The following is a 21324-nucleotide window of genomic DNA, read 5'->3' as shown; positions in this document are numbered from 1 at the left end:
GTGTATGAATGAGAGCTGTATTAGATAGAAGTTTCTTTTCATCTCCACCTGGCTCCCGAGGTCATCCCATGGTGAATACTGGGTGAGTAGCTATGGGGATGGCATAGAGGTTGGAGAGGCTATGGAGAGTAAGAGGGGGCATGGGATGACAGCTTGAGGGCCGAACAGCTTCTAAAACAACTGAGATGAAATCCCAGAGAACCTGAGGTGGGCCTTCTAACCAGCCAGCCTTGGTACCCATCTGCCCCATGGCTGCCTAAGATCTGCTTCAGAGGTCAGCGGGCACAACTAAATCTCACCTGCGCCTCCTCAGAGCGAAAATTGGGTCTAACAGAGATCTTTAAAATGAGGCAGGTCCGCTGAGTGGGGAAATTTTCTGACTTGAGCTATTCACCTTGGCAGCGAAAATTCGGCCCCCCAAGATTCAGCCTACTTACTACACAGTGGCAAGGCAGTTAAAACAGCTCCCATCATTATGTAGAGTCTTTGGAACTGGATCATTGTAGTTGAGATGCTTTGCCCATAAATGAAAAGTTCATGCTTGGGATTTTTACCATGCCTTCACCCTCCCTCTCCTGAGAGCATAGTGAGTGCAATTCAATAGACAGAAGCCTTAGACACATTTAAGAACACATCCTACAAGGGAAATCAGGAATCAAAATCGCTCTCTGTATGACCCATATTCCCATCCAGGAAGAAAGTGGATATGAACAGGCACATAAAGCAAGACAGAAAGAAATGGAACAAGGGTGAAATTCAAGTCTGGTTTCCAGGCACCAGTCCACAAGAGGCCTGTGCGACCACTAAGCTAAACCAACAAATTTGAGATTATTTAAGTTTGCCTGCCGGTAATGCCAAGATTCTTCGAAATTTATATTTGTCATTATCCTTAAACATATTACACATGGTCAAATTATGATGTAAGACACAAGAATTTTATTTGTAGGCTTCTGCCAGAAATATGCTCTGAAAGTATATTTGGTTTTTTATCCTCACAGCTAACCTTGTTGTAATATCTCATTTATGTGAGTGAAAGCTGGCACCAGTCTATGTCAATGACAGACAGAGACCAATGAACCTACGACTGTAGTTAGTAAGTGCTAGCAGGATTTTATCCCACCCCCCACTCCAGTTGAGAAAGAAAGATGTGATAAAATGGATTACTATTTCTGTACTGGGAGACTGGTGACAATGTTTCCCTTAATAGCATCTTACAGACAATGCAACATTCTTGAGAACTAGTCCAAGGGTACATAGAGGTTTTCTACCTAACAAAGTGATATTGAATCTGAGTGAAGGTTGGGGGGTGGAACTGCATGGAATTTCTGGCAACACTTTGTCAAAGCCTGATTCCGAAAACACTAAGAGCCAGATTTTCATGTGGCAGACAGGAATTGGGAGACAGGAACCTTCTGACTACTTTAACCCCCTTCAATTGGCTCTATCCCCGACTCCCCCATCACCCTCTATTCACTAAGAACAAGCCCTATTATAACAGTTGGAAGCAGCCGAATAGTCCATGAAACTTCCTGGGCAGAATTTTACTGTCTCCCGCAGGCAGTTTTACAGGCTGGGGGTTTCATAAAACTCTGCAGGTGACTTTCCGACTACCTTCCCATCCACCTTCAACCTTGCTGTGATTTTACATGCGACAGGCAAGGTCTAGGGTGGCACGCCCACCTTCATCCCAATTGAAGCCTTTAAGTGGCCAATTCCAAGACCAGCTACAATTTCTAGGCCAGGAGGAGGAAGTTGGGGACCGGTCGGAGGGTGTGGGGTTTCCTCCTTCATGGACTCTTTTTTTCCCTCTTCCCCCACCACCTGTTAAATTCTGCCCCCAAGCAAACAAGCTGGCTCTTCAAACCAGTTGTGTAAACAAAATCAAGCACTTGTAAAAAGATTAGGCAAGGTAATTGTAGCCAAGAGCCCATAAAACTCCCCAACTAAACAGACAGACTTCAGAACTGCTCAAATACATAAAAGCAATGGAAAAAGATTAAACATGTACAAATTATCCTACGAGGCTATTCTTTCAATAGTGTGAAAATGGACTCTACCTTTTCATCCATTAGATTAACTTTTTTAAACTCATTTGAAAACTTTTCCACATTTGCAATGTTGACCCTTTTCTTAACAGCCTGCCAATTGGCAGAAGCAACAATCTGACAAACATATTGGAAGATGCAACAATCAGGATGTCTTGCAGCACAGTGAGTAACATCCCTGCCTCTGAGCCAGAAGCTCCATTCGAGTCCCACCCAGGACTTGATGGCCAAGGAAGGTGCATTCATAATGCAGCCAAACAGGTTGAGTATCAACCTACAAATCCTTCCAACACATGCCAATGGCAGGCAGGAAGAGTGGGAGAGATTCCTGGTCAACCATGTGATGGAAAGAACACTGGAACCTCTACCATTGCTATCCATAACTCCAGACTACAACATGTAAAAGTAACTGTTGCCACAGCAACTCAGACTTTGAATGAACTGTATCATGCCACCACCATATCTTCCAATTAGAGCACTGTCACAACACACCTTAAATGAACACAGATGCAACTCCTGCTACAGCATTTTATGATGAACTTTACAGGCAAAACGACTTTACTTACCTAACTCTTTCTGCCTCCAATCCATTGTTCACGCCTTCACACAGCTGGTGGAAAATCCGACAGCTGCTAAAGTCCAGCTGACTCCATGAAAACTAAAAGAAACTTACTGGAGATGGGTTCTCAATGAACCCACAACTCTGCCACTTACCTCCTTAAATGAGAGCCGGTGGGTTATGGGGCCTGCTCCCTCCCCTTGTGAAAATGGATGAGGGTGGAAATGGAAGCAGGGCCTCTGGGTGCCTCACTCGTCAGCCATTTTTCTCCCCAGTCCCACCTCCATTTGGTCCCAATTGGGATCATGAAAAATCCAGCCTAAAAAAAAAATCTGATATTTGCACTACTCCCCATAACCTTAGTTAGTTGGTCAGGTGGGAAAGGCAATGGATGGAGGGAGAGTGCAATGCAAGAAGGTCAACCTGGCTGAGATAAGTAGGAATGGCATGGACTTGAGCCAGTTGCCTGCTTGCTACCACAGCAAAGATTGGTAATTCAGGATCCATTCTTCGACCTCTTGTTAAAGCTAAGAGAATAGAGCACAAGAGAAAAGGAGCTGGTGTAGGCCTTACAGCCCCTCGAACCTGCTCCACCATTCAACAAGATCGTGGCTGAGGATCGGCTGGGAAAGTTGATTTCAGGTCAATCGCCACATTCCTCAAATCCCCCAAAGGCAAATCACTACCCACCTCAGCCTTGAATATATTCAATGATGGACCATCCACAGACATCTGGGGTAGAAAATTCCAAAAATTCACAACCCTCTAATAGGAAGAAATTTCACCTCATCGGAGACTTAAATGACCTTTCCTTCTCCTGTGACTATGACCCCTAGCTATAGACTCTCTAGACAGAGGAAACAGCCTCTCAGCATTTACTCTGTCCAGCCCTCTAAGAAGTTCATATGTTTCAATGAGATCACCGCTCATTCTTCTAAACTCAAGAGTATGGGCACATTCTACTCAACCTCTTATCCTAGGATAACCCTCTCATTCCCGGGAACAATCTAATGAAGCTTTGCTGCACCACTTCCATGGAAAGTATATCTTTCCCTAGATGAGATGTGTGCAAGATGCCCTAGTCATACATACACCAATGTGGATTTAGGTTTAATCGCAAGTGACTGAGGTTATGTGCTCTCTTTCTACTTGAAAATGGCTTATGGATTTGTCCTGTAGTTAGAAATAATGAGCAGAATTTAAGACGATAACAGTGGGGGGGAGGAGGAGGGGCCGTTAAAGTAACTTGGGCCCGACAAGGGCAGGCTTCCCAACCTCTTCCTGCCATTGGTCAATTTTTCCATATGCGGCCAGCACGGCAGATTGACCGGAGGCTGGAAGGCACTTAATTATGTTAAGGAGCAACTGGAGCAGGATTTTACCAGGTATTTGCAATCTTTCCAGAGGCACATAGGAAGCACCTATGAGGGTCAGAGGCATGCCAAGTACAATGAGCTGACAAATCAGCCAACAGTCTCGGGAGGGTAAATGACAGGTCTGTGAACCTTTCCACAGCATGTCCTCACCAAACCAGGCTGTCAGGTTTGGTGATTCTGCAGAGGATGGGGCCTAACATTTAAGAAGCATTTGGATGTGCACTTGCCATTCCATGGAATACAAGGCTATGGGCCTAGTGCTGGAAAATGGGATTAGAATAGTTAGGTACTTGTTTGCCTGGTGCAGACTCGATGGGCCAAAGGGCCTTTTTTCGTGTTGTAGACCTCTATGACTCTAAGTTGCTTTTTAAAAAAAATTAAAACCTGGAGTTCCATGGGGGGGCGGTGCGTGGGAGGGGTAAAATTAAACTGTAGGCACTGTGCAGTCAATTTTGATCATGGACCAATGTTCAGCTTAAGAGGTGGTCATGGAGAGAGAGGGTGAATTGGGAGAGAGTTGCTCAAGGGGAGGATCATCAATGGGTGCGCTGCTGCTGGTTGCCAAGTGAGACAAAACTCAGAGGACTGCTCTGAGTAAAGTAATTGATTTTTATCTTTAAGATGAAATTTGGAATGCTAACAAAGGCTTCGGGGGAAAGAGATTGGAGGGCAGATTAAGAGGGAAAAGGAGGAAAACAGTGAGTGGGCCTTTACTTTGCACCATGTGTCCTTAGTGTGAGTGAAAGAGGTTTAAAGATGAGTTAAGTGACACTAGAATAAGGGAGGATATGGATGCTGGGCATGTAGCAGTGAGTGAATAGGACAACCATGGGTTGAGGGGAGAAAAGGAAGGAAATGGGATCATGGAAAAGCAAAAGGAATAGGAGATGTGACTTAGCAAGCAGAGGGAATCAGGGAAGCATGTGCCTGGGAGGGAGTAGCTGAGGGTCACAAACTCCAAGCAGCCTCCACTATAAGAATTGCTGGCTCATTTTCACACTATACCACCCACCTGAATAATTTTAAAAAGACACAGAAGCAGAAAATATGACAGAAGGAGGGGAGGGGAGAAGCAAATGCAGAGAGTTAAAGGCAGAGAAGAAGAGATAAGAAAGAGACAGAAGCTTAAGTGGAGGAGAGAAAGAAGCACAACACAACAACATTCTCTGACTTCTGCACATGCAATGCCACTGGAAAATAGAGTTATCATTTTCTCTTGTACACAATAAAACAAGCAAAACAATAATTCCCAGGGAGATTTGTGCAGAAACTGATAGTTCGACAGTGGAAGGTGGAAGAGCTTCCCCCCCAACTCCAACTCCAATAAATCCTGGAACAAAAACGGAAAATGCTGGAAAAACTCACCAGGTCTAGCAGCATCTGTGCAAAGAGAAACAGAGTTAACGCTTTGAGTCCGTATGACCCCTCTGAAGAAGAGTCGTACAGACTCGAAACATTAACTCTGTTTCGCTCCCCAGATGCTGTTAGACCTGCTGAGTTTTTCCAGCATTTTCTGCTTTTGTTTCAGATTTCCAGCATCCGCAGTATTTTGCTTTTATCCAATAAATCCTGGATTGACAAACATCTTTCCCCATTAAGGTTGGTTTCCTCTTTTATATCAAACACTTTGTTTCCCTAACACTTAATTACAAGACCTTCTAAAGCTACAATATTGCTTCCATATGCAGAATGGCGCATGAAATGTTTTATATTACGATCCTTGGCCAGACCCCAGGAATGGAAAAAGATATCACTTTGGGGACCAATAATGTCTTGTTTCGAAGTAGGTAAAGGTTGAAATTCAAGACACCTGCTTTTGAACGAAACATAAGTTTCCATGGGTTTTGAACAAACAAAAATGAACTTTACAAGTTCAAAAAGATAAAACAATTTACAATATTTACCTTATATACTAGCATTCAGGGAAAGCATGAAGTACACGTGAATTCACAGAACTGTGGTTGAATACACCACACTAGAGTAAATGACAGATGCAACCAAGACAGATTCCATGGATTTCTCAACAGGTCACCTTGATGTTAGTTCTACAGCGAGAGGGAACCAATCTCAATGAAACTTGGTCTTTCTCACGAGGGTTTCCAATCTCCACCTTTGAAGATCTCTCCTTGGAACTCCCTTCAAATTTTGCTCTCGCACAGACGGCTTTAATGTTGGCCCACTTCACAAGGTCTCGATCTTGCCTTGCAAGATTCCTTCTCCCCGGATTCCTGAGTAAACTCAAACACTAGCTTACAAGCACACTTTCAGATCCCTGGTCATGCCAAGCAGAGCATCACTGCTCCAAAGGGGTACCTTTGCCCCAATGGCCTTCTTTAGTTAAAATCTGCTCCCCACAGCTCTCAGTTGGAGCCTGTTTCTGTGGCACTTGTTGGCTGGCAGGCTCCCCAAAATGACCTGCCTCAAGAAGAACTGCTCACTGACCCCTGACCTGATCTGGGGACCTAATAAAACACCCCTATAGGGTCCCACCCTCATTACTAGGCAGGAACCAATGTAACAAGCATTGGAACATCCTGTACCTTAAATGTTACAATCTCCAAGACTGCCAATTTAACACCCAGGAACATACAGATCAATGGATTTCATGACAATTCTATCCAACAGCAAGAAATACAAGCTGATGATCAGCTAATCTATGGTCACAGCTCAAGGTTCGATCTTTCTTGCACATTATAATCTGTCCCCATCTCTCTCTCGAGTTTGTCAATACTTTTAGTCAGAACTTCTGAATTTTGCAAGCTTGATATCTGGTGTCCTACTGGTCTCCATGGCTACAAACTCAGTGTTGAAATTAAATTGTCCCTTAAGTCATTCTTAAACCTCTCTCATCTTTTCCTTCCTTCAATATTATCTGAAGTTTTAAAACTCAAACTTGATACTACCTAATCACTATTTCCCAATTTACTTTGTTTTTATTCATAGCGGTACTTGCTCTGGGAACTTGAGCCATTACTTTAGCTTTCCAGTAAAGAGAGGACAGCAGAGCCCATTAACAATATTTCTAGCATACCATCTGTACATTGTATTACCATGGGTAACCAAGCCAAGTAATAAACCATTTACGAAGTAACCAATGAAAATGAACCTGTTTCTTTATATTTGGGCATAATACAAGAAGGTGACAAGCAATGCCACTCTAAAAAAAATAGTTAATGCTTGGATAGCTTTCAATACATTACACAAATCTCACCTTCCTTTCACTGTATCACGAGATTCAGAAAATTACTTTTGTGCATGAATAGCTTGGAGCTGAAAGGTGACAATGGACATTCTGACACTTAATCAGCCTGACTGCTGTATTGCCTTTCAGCGCTTGCAAGGATATTGGTGAAACAAATCCTTATTTTTGCCCAAATGCATGGTACATAGCACCCTATACCTCTTCAAATGATTTGTGACCAAAAAGAAAAAAAGTTGCCATGGGAATACACTTCACAAAAAAATAGTAGGTTCAAAAATCATTATAACTCTACCTCCATAATTACAAGTTTGTATTATGAACTCGTGGGTGTAGGTTTTGTTGTTACATCGTTTACAGAAGGGATTTTGCCATTTGGTGTATTATTACTTTGACAAGTAACACTTAATCTCTGCTTAGGGAGTCTTTTGGGTCTCTGATTTCCTCAGGGGTTGTATGAATGTAAATACTGTTCGATATTATAGCTGTAGACTTTAACCAGCCACATTCTGTTGCTAAAGGTATGACAGGTCATTCAGATGTAGACTTTAACCAGCCACATTCTGTTGCTAAAGGTATGACAGGAGATTGAAATATGCTGATATGATTCAGCCTTCAGTTAGAATTACACTCTACACTGAAGGTGGAGAATGATTAATATAGAAACAAGGCAAATTATACTTGGCCATCTGATGGTCAGCCTGGGGTGGTTGTCCTTAGTATTTATAATTAATTGAACCATCTGACCGCTTGCATGTTGAAGGGAATTTGCTGGGATAAGGGCAGAGTTCATAATGGGATTAGTTTTGGATTGCTCCAGTAAAATAAGTGTCTGCACAAACACAATGAGCCAAGTGGTCTCTTTCGGTGCTGTAAACTTCTATTGTTTTAAGTTAGCATCAAAACAAATCATCTTCTCCTCCATCCAATGAATTTGATATGCTGTATTGTTTGAATGAACTGATCACAATTTAAGCGCTAACAGCATCCCAGGATTTGATGACAAAACCACACAAAACATCAAAGTGAGGCAGTGTGCAAACACTAGGTTTTTTTCCTTCGTCAATCACCCACCTATTCCAGTGTGAACAGGATCTTTGAATGGCTTATTGAGGCACACATCCAAAAGGATGAGCTACAGATGATAGACTCCACTGTATAACTGCAGTGTGGATGTTATTTCTTCACAGAAGGCTCTTGATCTCATTGGTTAGGTGAGATCTGAACATGTCCCACACTAATAAGTTGCATTCTTTATGTGAGCCACTGGGATGCCTATTCCACAGGGCACTGGGATGCTTATTCCACACATTATCAATCCAGAACTTCATTCCACCAAACCGTTTTCATGGGCATGCACAAAGATTCCTGCAGGAAACTAGATTTTTGACATGTTTTCACATTTGAAAATTACCATAGGCTTCAATTTCATTCCATTGGCCATGCAAGCTAGTACCATTGTGAATCATGACTTCTCATGTCCTGTGGTTTTCACAGGAACTGTCTTCAGATGTTTCCACGCCACAGTTTGGTTGCTGGGCATATTGAAATTCATGGATGTTTCATCCATGTTGCCAATGTGGTATAATGGGCACTTGTGTTATTGCCACTGTCTGATGAAATCGCTGGAAACGGATCATTTTCTTGGTAGTCTCTGATGGTCTTGCTCTTCTGCCGCAACACTAGATACTTTTGTTCCAGAAAGTGGCTACGCCAACTAGCTGTTGCTCAGAAATCTTTGCTGGACTCGGGGTTTGATTTGGTCCACATGGGTACCTAAATACACATTGCATTTCTGGTGATGATGAAATCATTGCAAATTTTTTTGCGGACCCATTCTGATACATATTTCACAGGGACTAGCATCTGGCCTGATCCTGTTCTCGTGGTGCATTTGGTCTTCGGCATCTTCCTCAGGGTGGATTCCTCCTTCTTCGATTCTCGCACCGGTTTTTTTCTTTTAAGAACACTGAATTCCCTCGCTATGGCAGTTATTTGACAAGTTAGCCATTGTTACAACTTTAAGCTTGAAACCAGCTTCATACTTCATTCATTTTGTTGGTAGAGTCATTTCTCTTCATTGTCCACTACACTGGTGTCTGCTCTGTGTGGATATGACTTACACTTGCGGATATCTTCACAACGCAGCCCGTATTTCCTGCTCGATCCCTTGCGCCCAGTTATATGCTAAGTAAAACATGCATTTGTTGGGTGAAAAATTGAGGCTAGCTACTAATGTGAGTATAGCATATCATGGCTGAAAAAGGGAGTTAGCTTACATGACAAGAATATGCAAAAACACTATTTTGGGGCTAGAAAAATGGGGTCGTATTATATGCCATGATCCACTGGATGTTGATGATAAACCTTGAACATTCTAATGTGATTTAAGATCGAAATGAAGACAAAGTGAGTGCAGCACAGAAGTGAAAAATTTCACACTTCTCAAAAGCTAAATATTTTTAATACCCGATTGCAGTGTTGAATTCATTGCAATACTTTTGGAATTCATCTCACTGGACATGCATTAATACACAGATTACATAAATAATGTGTGTTAAGATATGACACACATGAAGTTCTTTATTGAAATCCTGAATGTTGCAGAAGCGATATAAATAATCAAGCAAGTTGCACAGAGTAACAACATTTGCACAAGTTCTTTGAGGAAGTAACAAGCAAGGTGGATAAAAGGAAACCAGTGGACGTGATATATTTGGATTTTCAAAAGGCATTCGATAAGATGCCACATCAAAAAAGTTACTACACAAAATAAGAGCTCATGGTGGAGGGAGTAACATATTAGTGTGGTAGAGGATTGGTTAGCTCACAGAAAACAGAGTGGGAATAAGTGGGGCATTTTCAGGTTGGCAAGATGTAATCAGTGGAGTGCCACAGGGATCAGTGGTGGGGCCTCAGCTATTTACAATCTATGTCAATGACTTGGCTGAAGGGATCAAATGTATGGTTGCTAAATTTGATGATGACAAAGGTAGGTAGGAAAGTAAGTTGTCAAGAGGACAGAGTCTACAAAGGAATTTAGATAGCTTAAGTAGAGTGGCAATAATTTGGCAGATGGAGCATAATGTGGCAAAATGGGAGGTTGTCCACTTAGGCAGAAGAATAGGATAACATTATTTAAATGGAGGGAGACTGCAGAACTGTATGGTACAGAGGGATCTATACATGAATCAAAAAATGTTAGAAAGCAGGAACAGCAAGTGATTAGCAAGGCAAACAGAATGGTGGCATTTATTGCAAGGAGAATAAAGTATAAAAGTAGGGAAGTGTTGCTACAGCTGTACCAGGCCTTAGTGAGACCACATCAGGAGTACTGTGTACAGTTTTGGTCTCCTTACTTAGGAAAGGATATAACTGCATTAGAAGCAGTTCAGAAAAGGTTCCCTCTTCTCATTCCTGGGGTGTATGGGTTATCTTATGAGGGAAGGTATAGACCCAACCTGCTCAACCTATTTGAATTTAGAGGAATGAGAAGGGATCTCAAATGAAAGATAAAAAATCTTGAGGGGACTTGTCAGGATGGATGCTGAGAGGATGTTTCCCCTTGTCGGACAGCGTAGAACTAGAGGGAGGTTTAAAAATTAGGGGTCTCCCATTAAAGACTGAGATGAGAAGAAATGTTTTCACTGAGACTCGCTAGTCTGTGGAACTCTCTTCCTCAGAGAGCTGTGGAAGTAACTGAATATATTCAAGACTCAATTAGACAGATTTTTGATTGACAAGGGAGTCAAGGGTTATGGAGGAGGGGTGGGCTGACAGGAACGTGGAGTTGAAGCCACAATCAGATCAGTCATGTTCTTTGAGACCACTCCGCAATTTGATATGGACCAAATGGCCTACCCCGGTACTAATTCTTATGCTCTTGGAATGAATTATTTGTAAATGGAAACCTCCTTATTCCCCACAGCCACATATTCAACAGGTAGATTAAATATACACACAATTATACCAAACCTCAACCTAAAGAGCAATTCTCAAAGCATTTTACATTAAATAAATATACGATATTCATAGAAAGGCAGTTTACAAATTTTGCTTCCCTTCTCGAAATGTCAAAATAATAGACACTTTCCCCAAACAGTTTATGTAGAATTGATGCTTGAAATAGGAATGCTCAGTGATGATCATTGTTAACATATTCCAAGCCAGCTGAAGTCAAAACCCAGACACAGCTTTTCCTTAGTCAGTTTATTGACTTTGTTCAGTCTCAACACTCCTCTCACACACTCAGTGTCCCAGCTGTCACTTAATTAAGCACATATAACTAAACAAACAATGCCCTTCACCTGTGTATATTATTATAATGAACATACTATTAACAAAGAATTACCACCAAGTCACTAATTCAGTTCGATTTCTCTGATGGCTACAGACTGATAGATGATCTGGGTGCAAACAGCTTTGGAATGTGGACTTCTCTGGACAGCTCTGAATAAATCCACATTTTGAAGCTGTGGGCCACAGAATTTTCCATCTAAAATTACCATTGGTCCTTTCCATTTTCACTAGCTTGGCCCATTTCTTCACCCCAGACAGAGCTGTCAATCATGAACCCCCTACAGTAGGATGGCATGATTCATCACTGGGGCCAGGTTAAATAAAGGACCTGCTCAAGATCCTGGTAAATACGCAGCTCTCATAACTGCATTGAAGCAACAGCTACTTTAAAAAGGTACATACAGTGTTGATCCTTAGGCTGACTCCACACGAGTGCTGCTGTAATAATCCAGTTTGCAATTGTATTTTGAAAACACATGGACAGACCGTCTACCGTATAATTACGTGACCCGCTGGAGCACAGGTTAACTCATCAATGACACGAGTGCATGCATATTAAACTGTTGTCAGTGAACCTGGGTTTTTAGCTCCCTATATGCTGTGATCGATAAAGCAGGAGCCATATAAAAACACCTTAGATAAAAGCGTCAAATTCTTTTACATAGATTATTGAAACCTAAATTGGACAATTGGTCACATGCCTGGGTTGGAGCTTTACTGCCCACTAACCCCAGACACAAAATTCCCAAACTAGTTATCAGTAGGTGGAAATTAAGCACTTCACCACAAGATGATGGTTGTGAGATAGTGGGGATAAAATATTTAAGGACAAGTTCAGACATAGTTCATTCCATCATGATTTTGTACATCATGTAGCAGTCAGTTACAAGGTATCCAAAATTGGGACCACATCACCCATTAGGTTCAATGGTCATGGATGGTCAATGACCAGCACAGAAAGGGCAGTAGAACATATTCCAATCTTGCCTTGTAAAATTATTTTCTCTGACGAAGGACAAACTGCAGGAGCAGTTCTAGAGAGAAGGTTGATATCTATATAACACCAGCAGCTAGTCTCCAAGCTTCCCAAGGCGTTGGGGCAAAGGCAATTTAAAGGAGCTGCTTCCCTAAAGCAAGGAAGAGGAAACACTGGAGGGAGTATTCCCATGCAGCCCCCAAGAATCAGTTGTCAAGTACTTTTATATATTAGTGGCTTTCTAGTCCCTGTCTGAGATGAGCCAATTCCATGCATAGCTCTCCACCTTTTCTACATTAATTAATGGGTGCTAGCTTCCATTATACAAGGTGATTCAAAAGGCATTGGTTCACATGGCTGTATGTTATCTGCTGCTCCTGATATACTTAAGTGTGAAATTGAATTGTCCAGAACCGGCCGCTCTCGTACATGTATCTTTACAACAGCTGTTTCAAAGGAAGTGCAACAGGTAATCTGTAACTTCTCCCTCTATCAAGGAAAATGAAAAGAGCAATAAGACCTTATAAATTAGAGGAAAATAAATGTGTGAAAACATATTTTCATAGGTATCTCTAAGCTCTAAAATTCAAATGAATTTTTTAGTTAAATAGTCTTAGAAAGCATGCATCTATTTAGATTACATTTGTCATTCCAGTACTTTCACTTGTTGCAGGAGTATTTTCTTCCATTCAAAAATCATGCTGCTGAGATTTTCCCCAAAGCTTTTAATCTATATCTTTCAGCATTGTGTTTCATTTTGAAACTGGAAATGGGCATAAAAATTACTATGCAGGTTCAGTAATAGCGGGACAGTAATCATTGGCCAATTTGCTATCATGTTAACATCTAATGGCTCACTTATTTGCAAGCTATAACTGTTCACTTCACACCAATATTTATTAGTTTACTAATCTAACCTGCAATGCCTACATCAAAACCTCAATAATAGGTATGCAACACAATATTAAAAGCGGTATTACTACTTACCACAGTTAATGCTTTCCAGATGTACTGGAAGGCTAGATTGGGCTGCAGCTATTAGCTTCAGGGCAATGTAAAATTGACCACGGCCAAAATAACCCAGTTGCTTTGCACCACATAGGTTCATGATCTAAGAGGACCAAAGAATATCATAGTTAATACCTTGGTAAAGAATTCTCAAAAATCACTTTGCGATTTGAAAAACTACTAACAATGAACAATAGTACAAGGAAGGAAAGAAAATTTATGGATTGGAGGTCAAAATGGATTAGAAAAAAACTGAAATGAAAATGCAAATATTTTCTAATTTTTGCTCTTATTTTAATTCCAATTTTTTCCTTATTCAAAGTTGTTACTTTACAACGAACGGAAGGATATGACCTTGAAAACATTAAAAAATCCCATTAACTATCTCATTCAACAGCTCGCATTCTGCCTTTAGCATGACCACACTTTTTAAATGTTATTTTGTAAGCAAATGCAATCACTAGTTCCTGCAGAGCTAAATTAGTTTGGGCAAGAGAAACAGCCACGTGAAAATGGGCATTAGAGCAAAGGGTGTTGACTCTCATTTAAATGGGGGCTTGCCATAAAAAAAAGATAAGAGTCTGCATGTTGGTGAAAGAAAGGAGACCCACCCTTGATCACACTATAGATCTCTCAGATTCTTATTTCAGGCATGGTAGGAAAGTACCAACACCTGACTATTGTACATCTGCCAATTGTAAATAATGATTTAAAAAAAAACAGGGGGAGTCTGTCCCACAGACATTCATTCAGTACTTGAGTGTCATCTGTGGCTCAGTTGGTAGCGCTTTCATGTTGGAGTCAGAAGGTTGTGGATTCAAGTACTACTCCAGCACTGGAGTACAAAATTCAAGGCTGACACTCCAGTACAGTACTGAGAGAATGCTGCACTCTGAGGTGCAGCCTTTCAGATGAGACATTAAACCAAATCCTGTTACTCTCTCAGATGGATGTACAAGATCCCATGGCACTATTTCGAAGAGAAGCGGGACAGTTTTCCACTGAGTTCTGGCCAATATATTTCTCTCAAATCAACTTCACAAAAAGAAAAAAGGATTCTGATCATTATCATGTTGCTATTTGTGGAGTTTGCTGTGTGCAAATTGGCTGCCATTTCTCCTACATTACAACTATGACTACACTTCAAAGTACACTTAGCTAGAAAGCATCGAGCTTGTGCAGGGTGCTACATAAATGCAAGTCTTTCTTTTCACAAACTTGCCCCAAAAGGATTAACAGCAACCAGTCATCCAGTTGCCTCAACTTCCATATGCAAGTTCCTTGTTGCAGGCTTTATTGCAAACCATACATTAAACAAAAAAAACCTGCTAATTTGAATTTTACATAAAACCACTGCAGTATTTCTGTATATCAGCAATTTTCAGGATGCATTATAATAAAACTTTAGTTTAGCAAACTGTGTGCTGCAATTCTGAAGGTGCAGGATAACTCAAATCAGGTCCTGAACTGATATAGGTTTGACACAGTATTACAGCAGTGTGGTGTCAAGAAGGTCCTATGTGAATATTCTTGGTCACGCTCTTGAATGTTTAAATTTTAGATGCTAGCATGGGAGCCCTGTGCAAGAATCCACGCACAAAGACCTTTTCTTGGTCAGGAGAAATGTAGCTTTAGCTAGGTGGTATCAGCACAGCATTACCTGGCTATAAACCATACTGCAGCCAGTGGTCTGAAACACATAACTGTAACGTAAATGCACCATTATGTGGGGCTGATTGCATCTCTTTCAGCATTTCACATGGGGCAATATTTAAAGAAACTGAGGTAAAACTTGCAGCTGAGCAAAAGACAAAAAGCACTAATTGCTGAAACATGGCTCTAATTTGTTAATCTCTCTCCTCTTCCAGTTCATGAACAAAGGTTTGCCCCTTAGATCTGCAAGTGAGGATTTCCCGATACAGACATCCCTGATGACCTAAACCAGCATTTCTTTCTTACTATCGCTCCATCGGGAGGCTTCCCGGGTAACTCTAAATAATACAACTGTCCCCAATACAAAGGGGAAGATTCTAACAGCCCACAGTTTTGAAGCTATAACTTACTTTCCAAAGCTAGTCTGGGAATATCTAGAGATAGTTGGTACCCAGAAAGTGACCGACATTACAAATTTTGAAATTGGAGACGACCACCTTTCTTTCCTGGGAAATAAATGTCCTGCATCTGAGCCTCACTGAAGTAACTTTCAGAACCATCTGTATTGGGTAAAAAGATGCTGCAAGGGACTTTACATCCAAGCAGAATGTTTAATTCCCATTCGTGATTTTTCAGGCAATAGTCACTTTTCGTGCAGCTATGTGCCATTTACATAGTAAAGGACACTGGGTCCAGCTTTGTGCAGCAAGCTGACCCTGCCCACCTTGCCACTAGCTAATTTCCCCAAATCTGGAGAGAAAAGTATACTTTCTGGAACAGTTAAATTGAATGGTATTATAGTTATCTTATACCACATTACACTGAGCTGCGCAAGCTTGAATTCACCTCAAAACCATCAAAAAAAAACTTCAAATCAAGAGGTGCAGCCACAAATAACTGCAGACCCTCCAGAAGTGGGGGAATGTTTTTGGATTATAACTAGAGCTTGTGCTTACTGGGAACTCACAAGTCAAATCCAAATATCCTGTCAAGTCTCAGTTATTGCAAAACTAAAGGAAAATAGCAGATGTGATGGAAGATTTCCTGTCAAACTTGTTTTAGTGTTAACTCCAGTATTTGACCCAAGTCTCATTTCTCTTCTTCCAAACTTGCTATATGTGATGCTGTTGTATTCTTAAAAGCTATGATTTTTCCAAGCAGCTTCTGCAAATAATCTGAATGGCTCAGTTACTCACTGGATAATGAGGGAAGGCATTAGGCAACGTCTAGCTCTCAGCACCAAACAGAAAGATCAACTACACACAAATCTCTACTTTCTTTCCACATTTTGACAGTTCATCAAAACAAAAAAAAAGCCACCTAGGGAACTGCACATCTATGGCATCTTTCTTCTGTAGGCACATAATTCAGAGTCAAATTAACCGGTACATGAATTTCTTTAGTCTTTTATTCTCCTGGGCTCCTGCTCTTACAAAAGCAATAACATTCTTTTCAGAGAAGAAATGTTTAGTCCCTTTTTTCCCCCCAACTCCAGTAGCTGTCATTGTTCAACAGAAGGCTTTCTTTATTTCAGGCCCAATGCTTGGTTTTTACCTACCCTGACAACTATTGCTCATTACTTTCAACATTTTGTCTTGCCAGTGCTTCCCTCCAAAAATGTCTATAACTGAATTCAGCAAGGCATAACAAGCTGCAAAAGCCTCCTGCAATCCTCATACAAGCCTTCATACAACTCCTTTAGCAGAATAATTGTTCCACGATCGGAGACTCTCTCGCCACACTTAGATTATACACACAATGAAACGTACACGCGATGAAACTCATTTAGATGTTTCCCTCGTTGCCAGCACTTCCAAATTGTTTCTGAACACCAAAAGTTGGTCAGAACATCCATATCTTCTGAATCCACAGACTTCCCACAATTATTGATAAGCATTGATTTGTACCCACTTGCAAAACCGGGATACACTGGTCCACTCCTCCATCACCCCCTACACCTCAACCCCCTCCCACGCCACCTTCCCATGCAACCGCAGAAGGTGCAACACCTGCCCCTTCACTTCCCCTCTCCTCACCGTCCAAGGGCCCAAACACTCCTTTCGAGTGAAGCAGCATTTCACTTGCACTTCCCTCAATTTAGTCTACTGCATTCGTTGCTCCCAATGCGGTTTCCTTTACATTGGAGAGACCAAACGCAGACTGGGTGACCGCTTTGCGGAACACCTTCGGTCTGTCCGCAAGCATGACCCAGACCTCCTTGTCGCTTGCCATTTCAACACTCCACCCTGTTCTCATGCCCACATGTCCTTCCTTGACCTGCTGCAATGTTCCAGTGAAGTTCAACGCAAACTGGAGGAACAGCACCTCATCTTCCGACTAGGCACTTTACAGCCTTCCAGACTGAATATGGAATTTAACAATTTTAGATCATGAACTCTCTCCTCCATCCCCACCCCCTTTCCAATCCCCCCCCTTTTTTTCCAATAATTTATATAGATTTTTCTTTTCCCACCTATTTCCATTATTTTTAAATGTATTTCCATCCATTGCTTTATCTCTATCTTTTAGCCTTTTTCGATTCCTTCACCCCACCCCACCCCCAATAGGGCTATCTGTTCCTTACTTGTCCTGCTTTCTACCCTTAATTAGCACATTCCTTAGATAATTTCACCACCTTCAACACCTCTTTGTCCTTTTGTCTGTGACATCTTTTGGTTATCTCCACCTATCACTGGCTCTACTTGTCCCACCCCCCCTTAAACCAGCTTATATTTCACCTCTCTTCTATTTTTACTTAGTTCTGTTGAAGGGTCATTCGGACTCGAAACGTTAACTGTGTTCCTCTCCACAGATGCTGCCAGACTTGCTGAGTTTTTCCAGGTACTTTTGTTTTTGTTTTGGATTTCCAGCATCCGCAGTTTTTTGCTTTTATGCAAAACCAATACATTCTTCACCCCTAGACATTTTGGGTAATGTAATGTAATGAATCCCCTTCACCAGCTCAACCCCCCATCTTTAATTAGTAATTCCACAAAAACTGGAGGCTTTTTCTCTTTTCAACCATGTTCTTCACCCATCGCATTTCCAATATCACTTCGCCTTCCATTTCTCATGCAAAGCACAGCAGCTCTCTGCCAGATGAGACTAGCCTGCAGTGGAGCCAACAATGTGATAGGGTTGACTGGAGTGTCACAGGTAAAGGATCACTGTAAGCTGAGATGCAAATGTTTTTTATTTTATCTAAATTATTTGTATCTATTTATATAATGCACAGGTTTCTGTTTTATAAATAGAAGCGGTTTATTTTTCAGGCATATTTGTTCTTGCTGCAGAGCAACATTGATAACCTCACATTGTGCAAACTTCCATCCTGTTCAAGAGTCCCGGCAGCAAGTTTCAAGCTGGGGCTTGGGAGTGAGGTCCAGAGCAAGGTGGGAAAATGAAGGCAATATGACTTCAGTTGTATAATACAAGCACAGTAAACCTTTCTTGGCCATTTAATTTCAATGTTCATTGAATCTCGCTGAGAGCTGGAATAATGGTCCAGATTCAAATGCCCTTTTCCTCTACCATATTCACATTTAGCAAGGTACATTTGCTGGTGTGGTAATGTTGCAAGAAAATTCAGCATGAATGTGCACAGCACAAATAAAGTTTGGATTATTTATTGTCATTATTCATCCAACCATGTCAAACACCAACATTTGCTGAATTTTAATTTTCTTTCAACTTGGTTACATTGATAATAATCAGCAAAAAAAACCTACCCTGGGTTACAACAACAAAAATTGCTATGTAGAAAAATGATTGATAGGCTGGGGATCTTTATACTATGTACTTGGAAATGGTTCCAGTTTTGTTCTATTTTAGTAAGCTCTCCAGGCATAATAGGCCAACTGCTGACACCAACAGTATGTTTGAATTTTTATTGAGAGATGTTGTGCAATCACTTGTCAATCTATTAGCGGGCCATAATAGATAGTGTTTTTTTCTGAACTATAATTTCTTGCTGTTGGGCAAAAGTACAGCAACTAAGAAATATTTAACTTCCATCCCCCGCCCCACCACCACCAGTATTACAAAGGCATAGAGTTTATTTCCAAAGTAAATGGTTGAGGCAGAAACTATATCGACATTCAAGATTGAATAGGATAGGTGGATGAAATGTAAGGGAATGGGGAGAGTAAATGTGATCTGGACTATTTCCTGATGCACAGGGTAAATGCCAGCATGGAATGGTTGGGCCGAAAGGCCTATTTCCTTCTTGCAGTGCCTATGTGCTTCAATTCAAGCAATGGCAGAATTCTCTTGGTTTCATAGACAATCATTTTCCCTTGTTCTTCCCCAAAAAGAAATTCCGATGGCCCAAGGTCCAAACCTGTGTCTCTTGCACTCCAATCTCCCCTCCTTTTACGGTCTCCATCGGCAAAATGGTAGGTAACTAGAGAACACAGATTTAAGGCAATTGGCAAAACAGCCAGAGGTGAGATTAGGAGATCTTAAAACATAGTGAGTCATCGTTGTATTAGAAGGATCTGATATCTAAAGAGTTAACATGGGACTGAGTACAGTACTGCCCACATGGTGATACTTGAAGGCACATGACCTAGAGCCAAAGACAGTCTAGAGACAGATAGCAACATGTAAGGACCTAGTATGGGGCCCTCTTCATTCCTTTACCCTCTACTGTAAATATGTAGATAGTTCAGTAATGTTAATAAAGACTTCTTTACAACTTCAAGACTACTTCATGTTGCCCAAGCAGCACACATCATGGGTAGCAACAACAACAGAACATGGTGGCAGCCAGGGATAAAAATCCACAACCTCTCAAAAAGACTGAATAACTCTCAAGAAAAGGACACCAGCAACAATTCTGCCCTGAAAGAACCTCACTCAAGAAGCAAGACACTGAGAAAACTCACCTGAGAAGCTCCAGAGACCTGAGAGTCTAGCAACAGAAAAAAGGCAAAAGTTAAACTCAATTTAAAGTCTGCACTGAATCCCTGTGGAAGATCAGCTTTGAAGCAGTGCAGGGAGAGATAAGATCATTTTGGATGCTGGTGAGGGCGTTAGTTCTTCAGAGGAGTGCAGTCAGAGCCAAATTTGTGGCACCAACTGTGCAGGAGGGGAGGAAGAGTGGAAGAGCAATAGTGATAGGGGATTTATTAGTTCAGAGAACAGGCAAACATTTCTGCGGCCGTAGACGTGACTCCAGGTTGGTATGTTGCCTCTCTGGCTCCATTGTCAACTATGTCACCAAGTGGCTGCAGGGCATTCTTTTGGGAGGAGAGTGATCAACTAGAGGTCGTGGTCCACATTGGTACCAATGACTTAGGTAGGATTGGGGATGTGGTCCTGTGATCGGAATTTAGGGAGCTAGATCAAAAATTAGTAAGGGTGACCTCAAATGTAGTAATCTCCAGATTACTCCCAATGCCACGTGCAAGCAAGTACAGAAATAGGAGGATAAGGCAGATGAATACGTGGCTGGAAAGATGGTCGAGGAGGGAGGGCTTTAGATGGCTGGGACACTGGGACTGGTACTGGAAACATGGCACCTCAACAGAGCTGGGACTGAGTTCCTTGTGGGACATTTTCTTAGCGCTGTTAAGGGGCTTTAAACTAACTCGGCAGGGGTGTGGGAACCAGGAAAGAGAAATACCAGAAATACTACTGGGAGAGACAGATAGCCCAAGTATAAAGAATAGTAAGTTAATAGGTGGAGTCGGAGTAAGGAAGAAAGTCATGAAATCTAAATCAGGGTTACTATGCATGCGAGAATGTACGGAGTATAGTAAACAAAATTAGGGAATTACAGGGGCAAAACAAAAACAGAATTACCTGGAAAAACTCAGCAGGTCTGGCAGCATCAGTGGAGAAGAAAAGAGTCGACGTTTCGAGTCCTCACGACCCTTCAACAGAACTCAGAATTACAGGGGCATATTGCCGTGTGGAAATATGATGTTGTGGCAATAATAGAGACCTGGCTCACGGAAGGGCAGGACTGGGTGTTGAATATTCCTGGGTACAAGGTGTTCAGAAAAGATAAGAAAGGAAGGAAAGGAGGAGGGGTGGCAGTATTGGTTAAGGAGAGCATTGCAGCGCTGGAGAAAGGGGATGTCCTAGCGGGTTTAGGGACAGAATCATATTTGGCTGGAGCTAAGGAACAAAAGGATGCAATTACATTGCTTGGCATAGTATTTAGACCGCCAACTAGTGAGAAGGACGTTGGGAAACAAATCTGC

At 41.6% G+C, this 21324-nt stretch overlaps 1 protein-coding gene across 4 annotated transcripts in view; it reads right to left on the bottom strand.

Annotated features, from left to right (window-relative positions):
* The window catches only part of reps2 (RALBP1 associated Eps domain containing 2), a 216450-nt gene that overhangs the window by 152439 nt on the left and 42687 nt on the right, over positions 1-21324 (bottom strand). For all 4 annotated transcript variants that reach the window (XM_078559376.1, XM_078559375.1, XM_078559377.1 and 1 more), the window contains exon 2: positions 13442-13565. In XM_078559376.1, coding sequence (XP_078415502.1) covers positions 13442-13565 — 124 coding nt within the window. The remainder of the gene's footprint in view (positions 1-13441; positions 13566-21324) is intronic.

Source organism: Cetorhinus maximus, chromosome 16 (genome assembly GCF_964194155.1).
Source record: "Cetorhinus maximus chromosome 16, sCetMax3.hap1.1, whole genome shotgun sequence".
Classification (NCBI taxonomy): Eukaryota; Metazoa; Chordata; class Chondrichthyes; order Lamniformes; family Cetorhinidae; genus Cetorhinus; species Cetorhinus maximus.
Note: the sequence above shows the minus strand (reverse complement) of the source record. Positions and strands in the feature narration are given on the sequence as shown.